A 26355-nucleotide genomic window follows, 5' to 3' on the forward strand; every position below is an offset into this window, starting at 1 on the left:
TCACTATTTGAAAAAGTTATGCAGAAATAAGAAGCAATTGGCTGTCTCACCCCGTTGGCTTCCTCGCCCCATTCTACTCTACCGGTTGTCGAGAGCGACCTAAAGCTAGGCTTTCTTCAGATCCCACAGTGATCCGCCGACGAGAAAGACCTAGGAAATGTCCAATTGAACGACATCAAGGGAAGTCTTCCTTACCACTCTTGTTTGAGTAAAAGCGACCAAGGTGAATGGTCACAGTTGTTTGTCGAGGAACTCCTCCTCACCGGTCCCAGCTCATTGACATGTGATAAATTCTAAATAGCGTTGTTAGTTGTTAAGTCTTCGGTTTTGTATTGCTTCAACTTCTGTAATCCTAATGGATTTATATAAACTGAAATATACTTCACTGAGAAAAATAGAGTTTGAAAAACTGGGAGTCAATATTGAAAAAACAGGACTCAGTCCAGTAAAAGTACATTAATTCATTTCCATCAAGCATCTTAGGGTATTGCGTATAGTGTATAGAGGGCCTTAGTTCCAAATGTCACTGTAAACAGCATTGAAACACAGGCGAAGATTACTTACTTCGAAACTTTCACAATAAAGGAACACAGGCGCGTAACCTGACAAAATAAATGGCCGACGCGACGCGAAAAGAGTGTTTCCTTTTATTCACTTCGTCAATTTTATATTAAAAAAACCGGACAAGTGCGAGTAGAACTCGTACTAAAACCGAGGGTTCCGTACCCACGTTTAAAACTTCTACTTTTTTGCTGAAAAAAATATAAATATCAACTCCAATATTTTTCGCTGTATTTTTTTCTGTAATCTACAGGTGAAAATAAATAAATAATTAATTTTCATCTCTTCAGGTAAAAAACTGTGGGCGCTATAGTAAAAAATACGCATTTTTGACGAAATTTTTAAAAACTTTGAGTTTTTCGCTAAAAAAAATATGAAGATAAAATCCAATCATGTTCGCTATATTTTTCCTGAAATCTACACATGAAAATTCATAAAATAAGCAAAACTATAGCCAAGAATTGTGAAAACCAAGGGGGGGTACACACTTTTTTTTTAAAACGAAAATTTTTTTTAGTTTTTTGCAAAAAAAATATGAAGATGAATTCCAATAATTTTTTCTGTATGTTTGTTGAAATCTGCACGAAAAAACAAATAAAAATGTATAACGCCAGTCCACTAGATTAAGAATTGAGAGAACTAGCAAGGGTTAAAGTATTTTCGAGCTTGCAAAAAGAGATTTTAGTTTTTCGATGAAAACACCATGAAAATAAATTCTAATCACTTCCGCTATATTTTTCCTGTAATCTATGCGTAAAAATACATACGTGTACCAATTTTTAGCTCTCTAGGTGTAAAACTGTGAGTGCATGGTACATGGTACATGCTGTGGGTACATGGTCATTTTTGTCACCGTTCCAATAGGGTTCCTACCGGGTACGGAACCCTAAAAAACAATAACCAATCATTAAAAAAAGAAAAATATGTTAAATGCACTCTTTATATATTCATATTCATTAATTCACAAGTTTTATTCTTCCCACATCTTCATACTTACAATTAACAACTAAATGCATCGGAAATCTTACAATCATACGCAATCGATGGGGGAAATTTCCTATTTAAGAAACATCCCTTACCAATGAAATAAATTAGATCATGCGTGGATTTTACTTTGTAATTAATGTAAGTATGGATGTCAACAATATTCATAATATTGAATAAATAATATTGTCAACTAGTTTAAATTTGATACGGTTATTAGAATTTAATAATAAGTAAATTAAAAACATTAATTTTTTCTTAACCTTTTTCAAGTTTGACACTCCTCATGGTAAATTTGATTATTCTTTTTTTTCCGTGTACAAAATATTGAATTGACCTTGAATGAAATGTATAATTAATTATTCTCACAGCAATATTTAATAATTTAATTAACTTAACTGCACTGCATAATAGTTGAGAGTAGTAAGAGTAAGTGAAACGGTAAGATAAGTGAACGACCATTAGTGTGAGAGAGAGAGAATAACTTGTGGTTTTCGAGTAGGTATCTACTTTATGTGCACGGCGTTCATTTTTCGAAAGAACTGGACTGAGTACTAGTTGTTCAATATCTCATTCCAATTTTTTATACTCTTATTCCCTCTTAGACTATATAAACAGTCTTGTTTAAGCTGATAAATGGGATAACTTGTGTTGAGTCCCAAAGTGTTCAGCTATGAAACTTCTAATACTATAGTGTGTACCTGTCACATATTATTCTATAAAGGAGTACTATACTGACTGCATAAATCATTTTTCCATTTTTCTCCGTGTTGAAAAGAAGCGATCTTACGGTCCCACGAAAGCTGAAATGCAGAATGCAAAAAAGGAAAATAATTTGTACGAGAGAAATAAACATACAGCACTATCCTTTTTACATACATGGTTCTTCTATTTTGCATTTCAGCTTTCATATAATGTTGATTTTAATAAAAAAACACGAATTTTATTGAATAGTAGTTTGAAGAGAGCAAAACGCCATTAGTTGAAAAGTATTAAAGATTAGACAATTTCAACGTTCGAAAAAACATTTAAAATTTAAAAAACTGACATTGCTATAGTGATATACTTGTTCCCTGATGTGTAAAGTATAGAAATATTGGCGTTAAGAAAAATGTTGATGCAGTGGTTATTTAAAATTTTTTTATTTATTAAGACATCAGGTATCACGGAACAAGAATATGCCAAAAAAAATTGTTTTCATTTTGTCAGTCCCATTAAAAACTATCTTAAAGTGTCAAAAAATCGCAATTTTAGCACTTCTTGAAACACTATAAAATAAAAACACATGATAAAAAACTCTAAAAGGGCTTAAATGAAAGCTTAGATTATTAAATTTAAGGCTTATGATTAACAATTTCAGAAACCTCCTAGTAAGAAATTATAAGAAAATTCAATATTATGAACATCGATATTTACCATAACCAGACTATCTCATCAATTATGATGTTACGTTTATAAAATTGATAGTCGCGGGCGTAAAGTAATATACTTTAATTCGGAGGTCGTTAGCAAATTTTCACAAACAAAATCGAAGTCTTGATTGTAAAAATATATATATATTATATGGTATGGGACGTTTCAAAGCTCAGCTCTAAGGGAGCTGTTATTGATATTGTTCTTATTATAAAATAGGATAGAGGAAGGAATAAAATAAAAGAGTTTAATTAAATGGAATAATATGGTTTTAATAAATTTGTCTTACCGATTACAACAGTAATCTCTCTCGAGAGATATTCGATTCGCACAAGGGTGATTTGTTTGGAGTCGTAGGCTGATTTTATTTTGAATGTTATCGCTTGACGAACGTTTTCAAATAAAATAAAGCTTTTGACTAAAAATGTGATGCAGGATTTTGGTTAAACACGAAGATAAATCACAAAATATAATGACAATACTGCAAAAAAAAATTAAACCCTTTTTTTCTGAACGAATCTACACCCATATGTTGCTCTTCGAAAACAATACAAAATTACTTTTTTATTTATTTTATGCAAATTTTTTTTATTATGCTCACAGCTATTACACAAATGCATATATTTGTTTCGTTATCAATACGAAAAGTCCGTATTGTCAACGAACACGACTTGCAATACTTATAGCGAATTCGGTTATCTGCTCTAGAGTGCTCTAAGAGTGCTCCAAGGTTACTCCAAGAAGGATTCCCAGGCGCGAAGTGACGCCGAGTTCAGGCTTTATAAAGATTGGCCGAGCATTGGTTAACATTGATTGAGCATGAGTGAATCAGCGAGAGCAGGACTGATCGAAGCTTTAATGTAACACCGATTCCAGACTGCAGCGCGAGCCTTGATTCAGCATTGGACATCAATGCTCAATCAATGCTGCGGACGCCTAACGCAGGACTGAAACAAGACTGCTTCCACTGTTCCCAAATTTACTCGTTTCTCACGTTTATTCAATATAATGTGAATATATGAATTATTAATAATAATAATAAATATTATTGTTATTATTTTAATTCATGTATGAGTGTATATATACATTTAATGACAATAAGTTATTATTTGTAATAATTATATTATTTTCATATAAATAATAATATATTACTAACAATAAATATCATTTGAATAGTAATTTTAAAAACATAATTTTAGTAAAAAAAGACAATTTTTCTGTTAATCGTTACATTTTTTTCTTGATTTTTAACATACTTTTAACATTATTTATAAACATGTTCACATTTTTTATTCACGACACAACACACAATTTTATTTTTTTATATAAACGCTTATAACAAAGAATGAAAAATATTCGCTCGCATGTGGGATCGAAACTCACGCACCCCGCCCCCCTAACGCATACCGGAAGTTCTCAACGCACGCATTTAAACCGCTCGGCCACAGAAGGCTGGAAGGCTTCTCGCCTAATCTACTATATCAATGCCAGTGCCGTCACTCAGTATGGGACACCAATGTTCGTCCCATGCTCGATTCAAGACTCGGTCAATCTTGTTACAATATTCAATTCCTTTATTGCCGTGTGCACTGTACAATATTAAATATAAATATTTATAAATTATTTAATATTAAAATATTTCTTCTGATAATTTTATAAGTTATATTATATATTATTTTTTTTCTCGCACAGTGTCAAATTATTATTTTCAAAGTTCAAGAGTTTCGTTTATCTGTAAAATTTTCAGTGAAAAAAATGTTCATTAGGTAGTAGTAAATATTTATGCCTAGTAGTTTTGCACTAGGATTAACTGTTTACTGAATATTATCAAAAATATATTTTTCGTCAAACGCGCGCGACTAAACACAAATAACCTTGAGACTTTACAGCGTGACGTTGCGATTGTCGTGCTCCCACCATCCCATCTACTCAATACACTCCCCGCCTGTGACGTCATGAGAGGAAAGCATTGAGTAGATGGGATGGTGGGAGCACGACAATCGCAACGTCTCAAGGTTATTTGTGTTTAGTCGCGCGCGTTTGACGAAAAATATATTTTTGATAATATTCAGTAAACAAATAAACCTAGTGTAAAACTACTAGGCATAAATATTTATTACTACCTAATGAGCATTTTTTTCACTGAAAATTTTTCAGATAAACGAAACTCTTGAACTTTGAAATAATAATTTGATTCTGTGCAAGAAAAAAAATAATATATAATAATTTAACTTTATTGATATGAATCTTATGTAATTAATATAAATATTATACACTAAATAAATATTAATATTTATTTACCAATTGATATCTTAATAACAATAATAATAATACTTATTATATTATTTAATAATAATTAATAATAATAATTTTTAAATAGTATAAAAAATTACTAAAAATTATCAGAAATAATATTTTAATATTAAATAATTTATAAGTATTTATATCTAATATTGTTAAGTGCACACGGTAATAAATAAACTATCAAGATTGATTCAAGCTTGAATAAAGACTGGATGTTGAAGCTCCACTCACGAAGATTGACCGAGTGTTAAATCGAGCATGGGACGAACATTGGTGTCCCATGCTGAACCAATATTGAGTGACAATGATATAAAGACTGCTTCAACTCTGGGTTACCCACGCTGGGCGTTCAAGACTCAGTCAAGTTTCAACCCATCGTCAGCACTGGTCTTTCGCGCCTGGGTTTGCATGTTCGGTTTGACAAATCTGCACCGGCGCGAAGCGTTTGGAGTATTCGATTTGTGAACTGCTCTGGAGCATAGTAAGGGCGTTTTGTTCGGTTTCCCCACTCTACTCTTTGACGAGTAAACGGAGTAACTGAATTTACTCCACTATTTTTGACAGAGCACATATTCGTTATGTCTGAAATGGCGGGAAACATGAAAATGATCACGTATTTAATGGAATGTTGTGACAGTAGTAATGAAAGTGATGAAGAGTTATTTAATGAAATTTTAAATAATTTTAATGAAAAAATAAAAACGTCCTTTAATAGCTGATGTAAACTTAAACAAATGATAACAGTCGAATATTTGTCTATTTTTTTAAAAATTAAATTAAAGAAAAATTAATAAAATATATAATACAAATTAATAAAATTAAGTAAATAAAAATAATTAATTAATTTATAATTAATATATACACTACCGTCGGGAATTATCGGTACGGCTGCAAATGTCAAAAAAATTAACAAATATACCATTCGAAAGATTATTAAATTCTACGATTAATGATATATAACTGAAGAGTTTAATAATTTATACATAGATTGCAGCAAACCACAAATTTGACAAAAAAAATTTATTTTTAAAATTTTTTCAACCCTTGCACATTTTTTAAAAATTATAGAATTTGTGATTTATGATATAGTTCAATATACTATATTTTAACAGTTTAAATTCCTAGAAAGATATATTTATTTATTAATCAGAGTTATCTCTGCGCATGGCTTCTCATGATTTTGCTCTGCTCCGAAACAGTTGAACTCTGTCAGTGTTTATGACGTCATAGAGTACCTCAGAGTAGAGCAGAGCATTTTGAGAGCAGAGTAAACTGTACTCTTACTCCGAGCAAGATCACTCTGGGAGCAGATAACCGAATTCGCTATTAGATCAGTAAAGTCTGCTTGCCGTCAAAGTTTACATAGGGGTGCCCACAACCGGCGCACTTCCCCTAACCCTAGTAGAAAAATTTGGTGGCGCTAGTAAGGCGCCAATCTCGCACGCAATTGCGCTGTAGTGGCGCTGACAGCATTTGAAACACTTTTGTGCTCTAGCACCTTCCTCGCATTCTGCTCGCAGTGCTAGAATGCGAACATAACAGAATGTACATAACCTCACCTGCCAAAAATTTATTTCGCGAATTAAACAATTATTCTTATATGTCATTTCATTTGATGACTTTAAATAAAAGTATATATAAAAAATATTTACTAATTATCTGTTTACAATGGAAATTATACATATTTAAAGAATTAATTACACTTTTCGTTTTAATAAATGTAATCACACTTCTTAACCTTGTGGAATTATATATACATATTAGTTTATGAAAATTATCTCCAAAAGTTTAAATTATTATTAAAAAATCACTTATAATTTAATTGCAAAAGTTATGTTCTTATTTAAAACCAATAAAACTGTTCTGACAGGTCAATTACAAATAAAGAAAACATAAATCCAGACGTTCGAGGTTATGTTTTCTAATTTGAATTTAGAGAAATTAATATGTTTAATTCATCAAAAGTATTTATTGTTATTCTTGGTGATAAATTGTTAGATTAATTACTTAAAATATTTTTTAAAATTTCCTTAACAAAAAAACAAACACCGTTGATACCTTATGCAACAGCGATATTTGTGGTTATGTTGCATTCTAGCAGAAAGTGCTCGCGCCATGCAAGGCGCTAGAAGACGTCGGCGAGATAAACTGCCATACAAATTCCAGTGGTGGCGCTAGCATATATCTAGGCTTCCATTAAATTTTTCTACCTGGGAATATAACTGATATATAAATAATGTTTTTGGTTACTGTCAATACTCATTCTTTAGCAATAATATAAAAGATTTAAGCTTATAACCATGTACATGTTTTTTTTTTTTTTTTTTTTTTTTTTTTTTTTGCTTAGGGAATTTTGGGAAATCTGCCTACAGATACCTTGGATTCCGTACTCCAAGGTTATGTGGGGTTGGTGTGATAAAACAAAAGGAGATAAAAAAAGAAAAATAAATATATAAAATAGTAAATTTAATAAACTGGCGACCTACTGCCAGCCCGACCCACTAAAACCCGTAACCCTTCTTCTGGAGCCCTTTACCCTCCCTCGGAACTGTCGTAAGACTTTAGCCTTCGAGGGTGGCGCTCCAACTCTGTCGCTAATGCGACTTTCTGCTTTTCTCTGCGGTTATCCTGCGTTAATAGTTAAAAATTTAAAACTATTTCAATATAAAGCGGAATTAACAGCACAACAATAATTAAAAATAACAAATGTGTAATTAAGTGTAAAAAGTCAGAAGATAAAATTATAAACGGATATATAAAAAAAAGAAAAAATAAACGCGTATAAAAAATTCAAAAACATAAAACTGTACAAAGATGAATAAAAAACACAAACAATTAAAAAATGTATAAGGACAAATAAATCACAAAATAAATTAATAAAAAACAAACGAACAAAATTAAAAGCTGTTTAAATTACGCTTTTTGGCGGCCGTCGAGATCCTTCCTCGACATAACCGAGATTATGAAGTTCTCGACTTGCCGCCAATTCTCTTCCGACTGGGTCATCAGCGATACCATGTTCTCCGGTGTAACTTGTCTGTTTACACCTTCGAACATGGCCCGCCTCTCCAAGTCCCAATTCTTGCATGAGAAGAGGGTGTGCTCCGCGTTGTCCACAGGGAACTGGCAATATGCACACACCTCGTTCTCGCGTAATTTAAAGCGACACAGGTACGAGTTAAAACACCCGTGACCTGTGAACGCCTGAGTCAAGTAATAGGAAACCTGACCGTGTTTCCTATTCATCCAGGTGGCGAGTGCCGGGATAAGGCGATAAGTCCATCGACCTTTTTCCTCACCATCCCATCTTTCCTGCCATCTTTCTATGAGCCTGTGCCTCGCTTCTTTGCGAATCAGGCCCTTGCTTGGTCTTAACTCCTCATCCAAGGAACTTCTTTCTTTAGAAAAGAGAAACATTTCTTCCCTTTCCCTCGCCAAAAGATCTGCTGGCGGGACACTTGCAAGGACCTGCACAGCACTCGTAGATACCGTCTTATATGCAGAGATGATACGCGTTGTTATCGATCTCTGCGCCGACAGTATCTTTTCACAGATGGTAACACATCTTTTGCTCCTCAGGGATGGGGCCCATGCTGGTGCTGCGTAGAGCATTTTAGCATGGGCGACACTCGCCACCAGTCTTCTTTTTTGTTCACGGGGTCCGCCAACATTTGGCATTAACCGTGAAAGATTAGCCGCACACTCCATAGCCTTATTCGACGCCATAGCCATGTGGTGGTGGAAGTTTAACCTTCCATCCAACTCCACACCAAGGTATTTAATTTGTTTACTCCACTTGACCTCGAATCCGTCTATCACGATTCGTGGGAGCTCATAACCACGTCTGTCTGTGACCAGCAGTGCCTCGGTCTTTTCCAGGGCCATTTCAAGACCTCTGGTATCCAGCCAGCTTTTTGCTAGTCGCAGACATTCGTTCACCAATGTCCCAAGAGCCTCCTCACTCTCGGCAGTGCACACGAACAACGCGTCGTCCGCAAAGCCGATGATCACCGCACCTTCGGGCAGATCCATTCGCAGAAAATCATCGTAAGATACATTCCATACAAATGGACCCACCCTCGAGCCTTGAGGAGCCCCACGCTGCATCTCTTCCCTGAGAGTGCAGGTGTCTCCCTCATATATAACCCACCTGTCGCTAAGATAATTATCCATTATCCGCAACAAGTAGGGCGGCATGTTTTTCTTTTCCATCGACTCGATGAGATCTTTCCATCTTGCGGAATTAAACGCGTTGCGTATGTCAATTGCTACCAACGCGCAGAAGCTCTTCTTTTTCCCAGGTCCCAATTTGTTTTTTCCTGCTTTGGCTATGTCCACAACTGCCTGGATGGCATCAACCGTGGACTTGCCTTTACGGAAACCAAATTGGTGATCGGATAGACGATTCTCTTCGGTCAAGTGGCTTTGCATTCTCTGCAGAACCATATCCTCTAGAAGTTTACCCATCGTATCTAGCAGGCATATAGGCCTGTACGATGAAACCTTATCTAGAGGTTTTTCACCTTTCCTTAGGAGGACTAACCTCTGTCGCTTCCAGTCGCGGAAGAACTCTCCTCTCTCAAGGCAAAGATTGAAGCATCGAAGCAGAATCTGGGGTGAAGTGTCGATTACCAACTTTAGGATCTCGTTACTTATCCCATCGATTCCAGGCGCCTTGCCTGTTTTCAATCTTTTGCCTGCTTTTTGCAGTTCACTAAGTGTGAAGAGTTCTTCCTCTTCGACTTTGCAAAAACTCCAGTCCCTTCTAAGGTATGGCTCCGCAGGAGGAAACAAAGAACTTATTATCTTTCGGACCCAATCGGGATTGTCCAGGCCGGGGGTCTTTTGCCTCGTCACTAATTTCTTAGTCACGATTTTAAAAGCCAGACCCCATGGGTCCTTATCGACTTCCTCGATTAGGTCCTTCCAGCTATGGCGTCGCGACTTCCGGATCTCTTTCTTGAGGTTCTTTTTCGCCTCCTTGAAAGCCTGTTTCAGCAAGGGATCTCCCTTAGATCGGGTATATGTCCTTCTTGCTTTGAGGCATTCCTTTCTCAAGGAGGCTAGCTCCTCTGACCACCAGTGCAAGGATTTTCTTACGGGAGTGGCGCCTTTGCGTGGCATTGACGCATTGCAAGCGGTGACTATCATGTTCCTCACCGCTCGCACCTCCCCATCCAGACTGCTCGGCCTCTTCACCCAGCCCAAGTCCTCAATTAAAAGGGCTTCTCTTAGGGACCGGCCGAACTTTTCCTTGTCGAGTCTCTTCATATTCCACGAGGAGGTTTTGCGACTAGGAGCATCCTGTCTTTTTCCTCCTCGTGTGTCTCCCATCGAGACTGACCATGTACATGTTTACATATATATGCAACTAGAAGCTCGTTAGCTTAGATAACGTAAAAAAATGGTACAATTTTAAGATGTAATTTGAATCTTTTCGTCTCCCATACTTCCGTTCTGACAAGTGCACTCCGCGGCACGCGTGAGGTCATTGTTTTTGTTCTCGAGAATATTCCTTTGGGAAAAAGGCCTATACCCAATACGTATATTAACAAGATGTTATACATATAACATATATGGTAATTGTTAACTATAAAATAATCTATTAAATGTTTTGATTATTGTATATTAACAATTGAAAAATGTTTAGTGCAAACGTAACAATGACTGTTAGATAAGCGACTTCTTGATAAAAATAGGTTCCCGGTAATTCTCAATTATATTTCAGTTCTGCACCTTAAATTTTATAATGGAAGCTTTTATTTGAGCCTTTTTAGAGTTTTTTATCATGTGGTGTTTTTATTTTACAGTGTGCTTCAAAAAGTGCTGAAATTGCGATTTTTTGAAACTTTAAGCTAGTTTTTTATGGGACTGACCAAATGAAAACAATTTTTTTGGCATATTCTAGTTCAGTGATACCCAAAGTTTCAGTAAACACAACATTTTTTAAATAAACACTACATCAACATTCTTTGTAACCCAGTGTAATTAAACGTAAACGGACCCAATACCCAAGTAGCACGTAATATTACAGTAACTTAACAGTAATATTTCTGTAACACTTCAGTAACATTACTGTTATATTACATTAATATTATCTGCTTAATCTTACTGTAAAACTACTGGAAGGAGACTTAAATATAATTCAGTAATAAACCTGTTCAGTTAGATTATCCAACTTTCTATTATTTTCAGGATGACATTTCCAAGAACAGCTCTGCTGCTAATGAACTTGGCTTAGCAAATGTTGGAGGGGTATTTGTCGTTTTGATGGGCGGTATGGGCGTAGCTTGTGTTATTGCTGTTGGCGAATTTGTTTGGAAAAGTAGAAAAGTGGCAGTAGAAGAAAGGGTAAGAAAACTTAATTTAGTTCGATACTCGAATTATAAATGATTCCATATGAAAATGTCAATATTTAAAAACATATCGCTATAGATAGTGTTGCCGCAAGACGAGACAAGACGAGATTCTCTACAATCTCGTCTCGTCTTGAAACGTCAAGACTAACAATGAGTCTTGTCTTGAAAAAGTCTCGTCTCGTCTTGAATAGTCTCGAAATTTTTTTAACAAAAAAAAATTGTTATAATAGAGTACCTATTGATATTAATGAATAATATTGTATTGATTTTTATATAATGTATTTTGAAGTTTGAAAAAGTATAAAAATTTTAAATATAAGTAAATTATTTATAAGCTTGTCTCCAGTAATTAAATCTTCAAAGCAAAATGATCGGAATGACGGAAGTGAAGAGTCAGAAATATCTCCAATTGTTGATATTGAAGCTGAAAGTTCATCAAATACAACAATTTCTGATAAAAATAACCGTCCCAACTATAGTGAATTCTTCGACTTTAAATATGAAGATAAAATTAAAAATGGTATTTGTAAAATGTGCGAAAAGAAAAAAATTGTGGCTTAGGTAATTTTTTAGCTAACTAAAATCAAAAATGAGTTTAAAAAAGTCTAAAAATTTCAGAAAAAAATAGATTTCTATTTTATAAATATTTGTGTTTTAAAATAAATTGAAAATTTTATTGTGCTCTCCATATTAAAATTATTAATTTTTAGATAAATAAAAATTTATAAGAAATAAAGTATTCATTTATACTGAACAAAATTATGCGTAATACTTATTTTTCTAGTTTAAGTTTATTCTATCAGTTTAAACTCGAGACTCTTGGTCTTGTCTTGGTCTTGACCCAGTTGATCTCGACTCGTCTTGAATAATCGAGACGAGATATAGGGACGGTCTTGTCTTGGTCTTGTCACCTTCAGTCTCGTCTTGTCTCGAAAAGTCTTGAGTCTTGCGGCAACACTAGCTATAGAAAACAAGGATCGATTACACAGCCACACCAAAAAAATAAAGTGTCTTGATCTGGGATCGAGACATATGTATTCCGATGTATTTCGATGCGCTGAATCCGAATCCGCCATCAGAATTTGGCCAATGGGTCCTGGTTTCGCCCTAACCTCAAAAAATACCATAAAATCGTTAAAATGGTCACTTTTAATTTATCAAAATTGAATCAAATTGAATCTAACCGCATATTGATAATTTTCTAAGATCCCTTAATTTAAATAAACTATTCTATAAGCTTTTTAATTGAAAATTCATATAAAACTTTAAATCTATTGAACCTAACCTCAAAAACACATCTAAGATTCCAAACGAACAAATTATACCATACGCAGCGCAATAAAAAATAGGTAAGCTCATGAAAGTTTCAACTTAGGTGTTTCTATAACTGCTGATTACGAAGCCGGTGTTAGTTTATCAAAATTCAAAATGGCGGATCCAATATGGCGAACAATATAATTAAAATTTGTTTGGACTGGCTTGAAAATCGTTACTCGGGGGTTTTCGGGGTCGCTGATGACGAATCCCATGTCGGTTTCTAAAAATTCAAAATGGCGCATTCAATATGTCGGTCTTTATTATTTTAACGATTATTTTAAATTTATTACTCGCGGTTTTTTGGGACCTTTGATAACGAATCGTATATCAATTTTTATAATCTTAAAGTCTTACGAATTGTTAGAAAAAATTGTTAGAAAACAATTCGTAAGACTTTAAGATTATAAAAATTGATATAGGATTCGTTATCAAAGGTCCCGAAAAACCGCGAGTAATAAATTTAAAATAATCGTTAAAATAATAAAGACCGCCATATTGAATGCGCCATTTTGAATTTTTAGAAACCGACATGGGATTCGTCATCAGCGACCCCGAAAACCCCCAAGTAACGATTTTCAAGCCAGTCCAAACAAATTTTAATTATATTGTTCGCCATATTGGATCCGCCATTTTGAATTTTGATAAACTAACACCGGCTTCGTAATCAGCAGTTATAGAAACACCTAAGTTGAAACTTTCATGAGCTTACCTATTTTTTATTGTGCTGCGTATGGTATAATTTGTTCGTTTGGAATCTTAGATGTGTTTTTGAGGTTAGGTTCAATAGATTTAATGTTTTATATGAATTTTCAATTGAAAAGCTTATAGAATAGTTTATTCAAATTAAGGGGTTAAACCACTCTAGAGCGTCAAAAAGAGGTTCTAATTTCAACATTTTTTTTAAAGAAAAGTTTAAAAGTAATGAAAAATATGTTTACATATCTCTATCAGGCACACTTTAAAGAGAAAAAAATATACTTTATAAATTTTTTTTGTTTAAAAACAGCAGATGTACATGTACGTTATTGGAAACCATTTGTAAAAAGAATTCATTCACGGCCGGAAAGGTTTTTGGTACAATTTTCATCCTAGAACAGAAAACAAATTTTTTTCTATTTTTACATCTCAAAAGCTAGAGAAAGAAAAAAAAGGAAGAAAAAAAAGGGAATTTTTTTTAAATCGATTTTTGCAAAAATGGTGAACATTTTATGGAAAAACTAAGTTTTTGACTGAAAAAATAGGCACTAAATTGTTTATAACTTAAAAAAATATGCAACATAAAAAAATCCCCTACATCTTTCTCTAGCTTTTGAGATGTAAAAATAGAAAAAAATTTGTTTTCTGTTCTAGGATGAAAATTGTACCAAAAACCTTTCCGGCCGTGAAGGAATTCTTTTTACAAAGGGTTTCCATCACGTACATGTACATCTGCAGTTTTTAAACAAAAAAAATTTATAAAGTATATTTTTTTCTCTTTAAAGTGTACCTGATAGAGATATGTAAACATATTTCTTATTACTTTTAAACTTTTCTTTTAAAAAAATGTTGAAATAAGAACCTCTTTTTGACGCTCTAGAGTGGTTTAACCCCTTAAGGAATCTGAGAAAATTATCAATATGCGGTTTGATTCAATTTGATTCAATTTTGATAAATCAAAAGTGACCATTTTAACGATTTTAGGGTATTTTTTGAGGTTAGCGCGAAACCAGGACCCATTGGCCAAATTCTGATGGCGGATTCGGATTCAGCGCATCGAAATACATCGGAATAAGTATGTCTCGAGCCCAGATCAAGACACTTTATTTTTTTTGTGTGGCTGTGTTATGGTTAAAAAAATATAGCACATGTAATCAGGTGGTAACAGGAAAATTATTTTACGGAGAAATAAGACTATCGCGGTTTAGCACTAAGCAACACTAAGTTAATTGCCTTTTCTAGATTATGAAATGTGTTAAACCGCTGTTTATATTTTACATTTCCGTCATGGTTACGAAATACCCTACTGAAAATCCCTGTATAAGATCTTGTACAAGAAAATGCACAAATTCAGCAGCTGAACTTGTACAAGAAAATGTACAATTTCTTGTACAAGGATGAAAATGTATATGATCTTGTACGGTTCATGTACATGTACAAGTACATGAAACCGTACAAGATCATATACATTTTCTTGCACTAGCTTCTTTTCTTGTACAAGTTCTAATACAAGAATTTGTTTCAAATCCTTGTACTTTTGGAATGATTACGAAGACTATGTAATGTGTTAAGAATTGAGTAGGAACGATTACTATAGCTGTTGTAAGGGATACCTTCATGTTTGTACTCCTTACAACAGCTATTAATCATAACAGAACAGTAATATGGACTATTGTAATCAGTACGAATAAATTTTTCTCCGTGTAGAGCTAAAATAACGCGACTTGTTTGTTATTAAAATCATTTCATAAAATTTAAAGCCCAAATATATACTGCAATTTATTGACGTAAAATTTTTCTTTATATTAAAACTCCTTAATTTACTTTACATATTTATCTAACTTTTTTATAACATGTTATTAATATTATATTAAATTATTAATTATATTAGTTTGGGAAAACCGGAAATTCAGTTAGATCAAGAAAAAGTCTGCAAATTTCCGTGAATTTTTGAAAATATGTGCTACTTTGTTATTTATAACATCAATATCTCTGGTTCTTCTGGGAAGTTATTCAGATAAGAATTGTTTTCAGTCCAGGGCACCTTAAAGATGAAAGATCAAGAGGATTTAAATTTTTCCACGCCTCCATTTTTAAAATACCGATTACTTTTGGAAATGACCGACAAAATGGGCCTTTCTATTTTTTCTAAAGAACCAATGAAATCAAATAGTTAAATTATCGATAAATTAATGAAAACCGCATGATTCGACTTGTCAAAACATGCAGATTGATAATAAAATTTTTTTAAAAATTAAGATTTTGACCCAAAATTACTAAATCGCGATTACCTCGAAAACTAGAACCGAAAAAATGGGCCCTTTTCATGTGGACGTACACATATTATTTTTAGCTGTCAGTTATGGGAAAGTCGAGAAGTTCGGTCGGTGACATAAAATTAGACGATACACTGAGAGAAAAATGCTATTGAATCAATGACATATTTGTTTGTCGCAATAAACGGCATATTCAATATCGTTCGAATACAAATAACATGTTTTAATAACATGGTTTAATAACATGGGCTATTGATTATTTCACTATAGATTTAAATATTATATAATATTATTACAAAAGTTATAGTATTAACGAAAAATACTATAATATCAAGAAATACATTTCTTAGATATAATTAAATCTGTTATAAATTTAATAGCATGTACTAGTGATTTGATTTCTACCTTATTTTGAATCAATAGCGCATGCTATCAATTTTAAAGTACATGAACAAGAATTTATAGCATGATGCTATAGTTTCAATGATTAAAACTGTTGCTTTTATACAAAAAATGTTTTAAGAAATAAACATAAAGAGCCTCTGGAAAGTATAACCACACATAAAATTCTGACGCCCATTGAATTAGCATGGCGGTCAGAATTTTATGTGTGGTTATACTTTCCGGAGGCTCATATCTTTGCTCTCTTATACATCTGAATCTTATTTCAAGATACACTTTTTTAAAGTTTTGCACGCAGCATACACAATTTGAGATAGAAAATCAGAACTTGACCTTAACTCATAATTTATCACAATATAAACTTAACACACTATTTAACATTGCACATGCATACATACAATCATAATACATTTAAATGATTTCGATTTGAACTTCCTTATATACAAAACTGATGAAATTATCACCGCTTGTGAGAGAAAAAATTAATTTTTTAAGTAGGCATAGCAAATATTTAGTGAAAAAAATGTTTAATAACCTAATTACCTTATTTTATAAATCTTCTTTAATCTTCATTTTTATCATTGTTAAATAAATAATTTTTTTTAAGTTTAAGACATGATATTTTTATATTAAATGCAAATGCTATTAAATAGTAGAAATATGTTTTCATATTGAAAAATCATTTTAAAAAAACAATACCTAACATCTTTCATTTAAATAAGTATGACTACAATTTTACTGCACGGTACTGTCAATTTTATAGCATTGCACTGTAAATTCTATAGCATGGCACTGTCAATTCTATAGCATCTGTTTTTGAACATATTCGAATACATCTTTTGTAATAACAAAAGCACGTGCTATTGATTCAAAAGCATATTTCATCGTCTAAAATGTACATCTATACAAACTGTAAATACTATTTAATAATTTAACAAAATTGTATTTAAAATAATGGCAACAATTATTTCAAACTAACTAATATTTTTTGAATCAAAATGGTATCAACCCTACATTTCAACCATTTTACATGTGAAATTATATTATGAATTATTATATTTTAACATATATTTTCTTAATTCAATGCAGAAATTATTCTCTCAACAAAATTAAATTCAATAGCATTGGTGCTATTGGGCCAACAGTTTTTTTTCTCAGTGTACGATTTGACAATTAACAAAAGAAGAAACGAGCCCTGTCATCGAAGCTATTTAAAAGCGACATTTTTGTGCATGTGGGATAACAAATAATTTTTATCAAATCAAATAAACAATATAATTTACTTCGCACCATTGTGTTTTGTCAACCTAAGAAAATGAAAAAAAATTTTGCATTGCTGAAAAGGCATTTTCTTCACCTTTCGCCCGAAAAGACACTTTTTTCACGGATCGCGTGAAACAACACAGTCTTCCCCCTAAGCGACTTATTATATCCAAAACTCGAAGTTGGAAAAATTTTGGTATTACAATACTTCCTTCATGAGGCAGCAATATGTTTTATAAGACTTTAATTTTACAACTAATACTTTCAAGCGAATAGTTATGTAAATACTAAAAAGCAATATAATCATTTTTTCAGAAGCAAAAGACGTCAGGGATGCCAATATGCGATGGATTTACCGATCTTCACTAATTGGTTGTCTGAAAACTTATCAAATATAAAATTGAATATTGCATGAACAATGAAAAAAAGATTGATGATCAAACCGATTACAAAAGTCTAAAGCTCGATTTAGTGGAAGGGAACTACTAAATATATAAAACTATTTATAAGAATAATATGAATTTGTAATTATAGGTTAATGTAATAATAAATTATTAAGAAACATATGTGACAGTGCATTCTTTTCAAAATCAATTTTGTTGTAATTCATTTCTCTTATAATTTTCAATTTTATTCTGAATAATTAGTCGGCTGAAAACCAAATGTTTTAATTCCAAGTTAAAGAGTAAAGGGTCCCAAGGTGGCCACCCATCTTTTGAACGACTGTAAATCCTAAACGGTATTATATAACTTGATTATCAACATTAAGCCTTGAAACTTTATTTTATTAACTAATTTTGTAGCTACAAGACTTTTTCATATTACTAAGCATAATAAAATTAAGACGATTTTCGTAAAAGAGATGATATTTCGACTTTCAAAAAAGTGGCCCCAAACAGGCCACCGTTCAAAAATTCACTTAAAAAATTTTAAAATTAGTTGACATATACAATGTAAGGTACTTTTATTTGAAATTCATTGTTTTTGGTTCATGTTAAAGATGAATTTGATTAATTATTCAATAAAAACAAATTTTTATTTTGAGCAAATTCAACTTTAACTGTATTGAAGATAATTTCAAAAGGTTAAATAGAATAAGACTCAAAACTTATCATCCCAAGGTAAACGTTATTTGCTTTTCGGGAACAAAATTTATATTCAAAAGGTAGTGGATCCCTCTTTTAGGTTTATTATTAATTCAATAACCCCGGTTAGACGGTATTTTTATTGAAAGAAGTAAAAAAAAGGATTAGGGGACAACAGTTAGAAAACCGTAATAAAACACTGCTTGCAATATGATTCAATATAGAATGCTCTCGTTTATTCAATTCTAAGTGATTAAAATATTCATTTAAAAAAATGATACAACTAACAAGAATCTTACTAGATTCTAAATTCCTTGTGCTTATTAATGCATAATAGTTATTATAGTGAAATATTCCTTTTATAAAATACAATAGAAGATTCTTTTTCTTTACGTAATAATAATATAACATTAATGATATCCAATAGTTATTTTTTTGTTTATAAAAATAATAATTGTTATGTCTTAATATAAATCGTAATGTGTGAAAGTGTATAAATGTGTAAAGTGTGTAATAATTAATAATCAACTCACCAACTTATAAATCTTTTATTTATATTAGAGACAGAAAAGTCTCCTGTTACTCTTTATAGGTGAATCACTCAGATTCATACCTGTAGTATATTCCTTATCAAGATTTTCTCTTCCTTGTTTCTTATTTCTTTTATTCTTCAATAGTTTTTATTCCTTCTTGTTAATTATTTATGTTCAGTATAAGACTCTTTGCTTATCTTAATTCAAAATTATATCAAAATTGATTTTAATATTCAAAAATCGGGGTCACCGATTTTGAACTTTTAATCAACTCTGATATTTGCAGTAAAGACAATTACAAAAAAATGCTTTTATAATCACAAGATAGAGGTTTGAAATTTAACACTCTGTCTTCCTTTTTAAATGAATCACTTTTATTTATTTTTTTAATAATCACTTTTTTATAGTAATATTTTCTTTAAACAATTCTTTTTTCTTCTTAAATTTCCCGGCCAAAAAACCGTGTACAAGATCATACGTAAGAACTTATGCAAGAACATTGACAAGTACTTTGTATGAACTTACATACGTTCGGCCCAAGGATTTGGAACAATGAACATATACAAGAATATGCAAATGTTCTTGCAAATATAACTCAAGATAACGAAAAACACGAGTTCTCTCTTGTGTACTTGTACAAGATCGTGTATAAGTTCATGTATAATTAATAATATTATCTTATTATTAGCTTTTATTAACTTTTTTATTTATGCAAAATAGAAGAAAATTTTTAACATTGTCTTTAGTCACGCTCCGCATGTATGATCTAAAAATAACTGCGCAGCTGCAGAAGCCATAGAAAACTACTGCGCAGCCTTTAAAGTTTTTAATTAAATTGTACAGGACCTTGCATATGAACTTATATATGATTTGTACAAGTTCATGAGTCTAATAGATAGTTTTACTTACTCTCGGTATGGACTCTTATGCATGTTCTAGCACATGTTCTTTGTTCCAAATCCTTGGGCTGAACATACACAAGTTCGTGTGCAAGATCATCTTATCAACGTTCTTGCACATGTTCTTACGTATGATCTTGAGCAAGGATTTTCAGCCGGGTTAACTTCTTTTTAACTTTTATTCCTTTTTAATGATATGGTAAATCACTTTTCTCACTTTATTTCTTTAAAATTACTTATTTTTCGTATATAATTAAAAAAATCATATAAATTATCAATTCACTTCAATTCGATTAAAATCAACCCTTATTTTGGGGACAAAATATATAACCTCCGCCTTTTGCGGGAAATAAAACTCAAAAATATAAAATCATCCGCTGTGCGGAAAAAAAACAAATTAACACTCTACCGATTTTCGGGAGGAACACTTAATTCTACGCAGCTTTACTGCGGGAGGAACAAATTCGGACTCATTAGTTAAAACGATCGAAAGTATGGATCACACCTTGAAATTAATATAAAACGATAGAGTGGGGATGCCGGTGCACACGGCTCGCCAAACTTCATTGTTGCCAGGCAAGCTTTTTGCAAGCTTGCAAATTCCTTAAAATGGCGTGATATAGTTCCATGCTCTGTATCCTCTATTGCCAATGTTTAAGTGTATACTTTTTCTTGGTATTTTACCAATACAATTAAGAGTCTTTTCTGTGGAAAGTAACTTATAACAAAGTAGACAAATTCCTTTTGAAATAAGAGTGATGTCCATATTCTTTCAACTAATTTTAGAATTATAATTTAAAAAATAATATTGAATGTTATTGGGAATGAAAACAATTGAAGAATGATTATCGTTATTTTTTAAGTTTGGATATAATTTAATTATAAAAGAATAGTTTTAAGACAAATTAATTGATGAGTTAATTATGTAAAAATCGTTTTATGTCCTGATAATATGTGTATTGAGTACTTAATTCTATTTACAAAAGTCCCAAATTTTTAATGAAATTATACAATATAACCAATTTTTAATTAATGAAAAAATTAAATATAGTTACGAAATCATACGTAACAGTTCATAATCACAGAAAAAATGTTGCTAAAAAATAAAATATTAATTAAATCTTTCAGCATTAGTTAATATTTTACTTAAGAATTAACAATTTTGAATTATCTAATTGTAAATAACATTGTGGACTGCTGTTTTTAATATATTTTAATTTCAATTCTATCATACATTTTGATAAATATTTCACCCTAAAAAATTCAAAATTAATTTTACACAAAAACGCGCAGGTGAGCACTTTAGGGCCAGGAGAAAAATTTTTAAAAGTGGTCAACAAATTATACAATACTGAATTTCAGGGCTGCAATGATTTAAATCAACTTGATTTAAATCATGATTTTAATCTTGATTTAAATCTTGTCATTAAAATTATAATTTAAATCAAACTGCAAAATGCATTAGAAACAGAAAAGTTTGCAAAATTAGTATTTTGGTTTGAAGATTTGAATTCAAAAAAATAAAAAAGAATACATTACATAGATAATAAAGTAAACATAATAATTATTAGTTTTGTTTATTTGACTCAAATTACAGAATAACTGGGAATTAGAGAATTTTTTTGTTCAGGGAAAAGTCAGGGAATTTAAATCGAAAAAAACCACAAATTAAAAAACTTTGATAAAAGCGTCAATTTAGTTTTTGTATAATATTTGATAAACGGGCATTGGCGGTTTATATTTAAAAAAATAAATATAACTTTTTGAGCACGATTTAAATTGTAAATTTCCATTAACTTTTTTTTATAATAAAAGTTTTAAACACATGGAAATTTTTTTTTAACAAACAATTTTTAATTATCTTATGTTTTTCTTTCTAAATAAAATTGTTACTTAAAAAGCATTATTAAATTTTTAATTATCAATGCAGAATATTAAATAATTAAAAAATTTATTAATCAGGGAAACCGAAAAATTAGTCAGGAAATGTCAGAGAATTCTTAAAATAAAATTTTCCATCCACCCTATTATTATTAATTTTATAATTTTTAATATTAAAAAACGAACTACTTATAAAATAATTAAATATTTTAAATATTTAAAAAAAAGTATAAAAAAATGATTTAAATCAAAAAAATCGGATTGTTTTGATTTTTTTAAAAAAGTCATGATTTTTATCAGCCCTGCTGAATTTTATTCGATATTCCTTTACTTTGCAATATTACCTGTAGAAATTTCCACATTTCGTCCAAGTTATACTTAACTGGTCCTGATCGGGCTTTCCAAATTGGGCCCAGCTTGTAAAATATTATGGTCCAGACTGGAGCCAGAAGTGATGGGTCAAAGCAATTAAGGGCTTCATCTGCACCAGGCTTATCAAACTATGACAGTATTTGTGTACTTTGCGAACATCGAATATTATTAATTTAAAATATGTAATTATAATTATTATATTAAAATACAAAAGAATAAAAGTACACAGCGTGTTTGGTTGTACCGGGCACTAAATAAAATAAATAATATTTGTCATCTCGTGTAAAGTAAGTAACCTTTATGCTTCATTATTTACATATATCGTCACAATACAAAGTTAACCTCAAATATTAAAATGTAAATCAATTATTGTTTTGGTTATAATGATACATTATTAATAACACAGGACCACAAAATTTTTTTAAAGGAAACATTGACCGGACTATGTTTTTTATATGTTTTTTGGGTCGCTGAATTCGAACCCGAACTCAGTTTTCCGCCATCACGTCAAGTTTCTTCACAAATTAATAAAATTCGAAAAAAACTTACTGTAAACAAATATTTAAATAAAAATAAGCAGAAGATTCTATTGAAAAACAACTTTAAAACACTGATAAAATATTATATAATGTTAAACAATCAAAGAAACTCGTAAATATTCAAAATTTAGTGTGGCCGATTCAATATGGCGTTGTTTTTTTTAAATTCACCCAATCCGCCTGAAACTTGTTACTCGGGGGTTTTTGGGGTTGCTAAATACGAATTTCACCTCAATTTTTAAAAATTCAAAATGGCGGATCCAATATGACCGACCAATTTTAAAAAAAATTATTGTATTTACCTGAAACGTTATACTCGGGGGTATTTGGAGTCGCTGAATACGAATTTCACATTAATCTTAAAAGATTCAAAATCTGAGAAATTTTTAAATAAATAAATAAATAAATATATATATATATATATATATATATATATATATATATTTTAGCCATTGGATCCTCCATTTTGAAGAAACTTGACGTAATGGCGCAAAACTGAGTTCGGATTCGAATTAAGCGACCCAAAAAACATAAAAAACATGGTCCGGTCAATACTTTCTTTAAAAAAAATGTTGTGTTCCTGTGTAATATATTAATGCAATATAAAAAATTATTATTATTATTTGTAATTGTAATGTGTAATATATTATAAAAAGATTTGGGGTTAACTTTATTCTCATATAAAAAACAAAAGAGACGAGTAATTGTTTTGTTTACTTCTAAGTAATAATTTTCCAAAATTATTATTTCTCAAACGAAGCAAAGTACCCTTTCAAATTTTAAATGGAGGTAAATTATATGAATAATTATTAAAATACAGTAGAACCCGGTTAATACGATTTCCTGCTTAAGACGCTCATTTATGGTGGTCCCTGCAATTAAAGACATACATTTTATATCCCGCTTAATACTTTTTCCCGCATAAGACACATTCTTAGTGCGGTTCCTACAGAATCGTATTAACAGGGTTCTACTGTATGTGCAAAACCAAAAATTTTTTTAAGCTTCAAGAAAAACGTCACAAGTTTCGAAAAATTGTGAAAATTTTTTACGAAAAAATTTTTAAATTCTAATTAATATCTTTTAATATAGAATAATTGCATAATAATTACATCAAATTTACACGCAGAATAAATTGATTTATATTTCTGGTAAGTGATAATATCTAATATTTCATAGTTTTTGACTAAGAACGTTTCCAAAAAAGTGACACTATTTTCATTTGTATTGCATAAATAGGAAGCAAGATATCATGTTAAAGACAAAAAAAAGAATTATATTTTTTTTAAATTTCTTACCCTGACTTTGACTTCTGGAAAAATTTACTCTCTAAATCTGAATTAGTGCGGATTTGTTTACCAATTTGAATTAGTAACATTTTTTACTAATTTTTAGTAGTTTTTTACTAATTGCTAGTAGAAAAATACTAATTCAATTAGTAGAACGTATTTTTTACTATTTCAAATTAGTAAATTTTCTACTAATAATTAGTAAAAAAACTACTAAAAATTAGTGAAAACAGTTACTAATTCAATTGGTAAACGAATCCGCACTATTTCATTAGTAGAAAACTACTAATTCAGATTTAGAGAGTATAAAAGTTAATGAAAAAAATGGTTGCTTTTAATCTAAGCTTTAAATAGAGACCAAGAACAGCAAAAAATATTAACGGGTTTCCGAGATATTACAAAAAAAGTCGGATCGTGCGAAGCAAAATTTTTAATAATCGATTTATTTAATTCGTCGTTCAGTCAGTTTCGTGGCTGTGAAGAAATGGTCGAAAATGAATTTTACCAAGTACATTCTTACTGGAATCCACTTTTTAAATATAATTATATAATAAATTACATTAAAAAGTGCATCCTAGTAAGTATGTATTTGGTAAAATTCATTTTCGACCATTTTTTCACAGCTAAGAAACTGATTCGACAGCAAATTAAATAAATCGATGATTGAAAATTTTGCTTCGCAAGGTCTGATTTTTTTGTATTATCTCGAGAACCAGTTAATATTTTTTGGTGTTCCTGGTCTCTATTTAAAGCTAGATTACAAGGAATAGTCTGAAAAAGTAGCATTTTTTTCATTAACTTTTCTAAATTTTTTCAGGAGTCAAATTTAGGGTAAGAAATTCCAAAATTACCAAAATAATATATCCAAAGTAACATAAAATTATGATTGTCAAATAAAAATTTTCTGAAGGACATCGTAGGGTCCTCGTAAAGCTTTCCTAGTGTTAAAATTTTAGTTTGGCGATATGAGGGCTGTATCATGTAAAATAGGGCCCAACTCAGGGAAAACCATACAGATGATAACGGTTCACCATCTTATGGTGACGATGGTTGTCCCGACAACTCATAAGGAAGTTGGCCCAACTCACAATGCATATGTTGTGCCAACTATACATTTCAATGGTTGGTCCAAAGACTGACGCCACAGTTGGCACAACTTGAGATGCGTAAGTTGGGCCAACCACAATTTTCACAGTTTGGCCAACTTCAACAGCCAAAGGTAAAAAATTATTAAAAAACTAGATTATTTAAACAATTAACACGTTATTATTAGCGAGAACATCGGATATAACCTTTACCTATTATTATTAAACACAATCTAATACATGCATTTTCGAAAATATCTAACGCTCGACGGGATCGAACCCCTAACCTAACGCACCGAAGACTTATACACTGACCACTTCGCTACGCTCACATCAGAGTACATAACGTTAAATGTATATTAAAGCTGCAACAGTCGGGCCAACCGTGGTCCAGAGTTCGGCCAACCGAAACTGAAAGTCTTTTAAACTACGTTCGGATGAGTTGTGCCAACCTTTGTCGCCAAAGTTGGCCCGACGGTTGGTTAAACTCTGCATGTAATGGTTGGCTTGCAAAGTCGGGCCAACTGTGGGCACTAGTACTTGCCAAAGTTGGGCAAACTCTGGCAACCAAAACTTCGCTTGCCAAAGTTAGGCCAACCTTGGGCCAACCTTCAAACTCTGGCGGCCAACCCAAATTCGCACCTGGGAACTGATTTTTTGCTTGGAATGTAGTAGTGAAATAATAATTCATAGAAAAAATAAATTCATAAATATAAACATTATACGTTTTATTGTAGTTTCCCATGAGGACTAGATATTCGCGTCGAAACGTCAAAACCTTTTAAAAATAATCTAATTTACTTAATAAAAGCCATATAGGCCAAAACAAATAGAAGAGTGTTTTATTCACTTTTCTAAACTGAAATAAATTCATAGAATATTTGCAAATAGTAAACTATTTCAACATATGATATTACGAAGTTAAATTTCCTCAATATTGTCATATACACTGTTACCTCAGTAAAACGAGGTAATTTTTCTTAAAAATGTAAGACAATGTTACTTCAAGGAGGATAGAATGTTGAGTCAGTATTTTAACATTATCGAGAAATATCTGCGCAATATTAGATGTTGTGCTATTTGCTAAAATTGTTTCT

General features: G+C 31.4%; 1 protein-coding gene across 6 annotated transcripts in view; it reads left to right on the plus strand.

Annotated features, from left to right (window-relative positions):
• Window positions 1-18141, plus strand: part of LOC122503018 (glutamate receptor ionotropic, kainate 2) — an 88966-nt gene extending 70825 nt beyond the window's left edge. For all 6 annotated transcript variants that reach the window (XM_043613408.1, XM_043613411.1, XM_043613409.1 and 3 more), the window contains 2 exons: window positions 11458-11613; window positions 17891-18141. In XM_043613408.1, the coding sequence (XP_043469343.1) occupies window positions 11458-11613; window positions 17891-17944 (210 nt within the window). In that variant the 3' untranslated portion in view covers window positions 17945-18141. The remainder of the gene's footprint in view (window positions 1-11457; window positions 11614-17890) is intronic.
• Window positions 18142-26355: the final 8214 nt, after the last annotated feature.

The sequence above is a fragment of the Leptopilina heterotoma genome, unplaced genomic scaffold, assembly GCF_015476425.1.
Source record: "Leptopilina heterotoma isolate Lh14 unplaced genomic scaffold, ASM1547642v1 Lhet_24, whole genome shotgun sequence".
Lineage (NCBI taxonomy): Eukaryota > Metazoa > Arthropoda > Insecta > Hymenoptera > Figitidae > Leptopilina > Leptopilina heterotoma.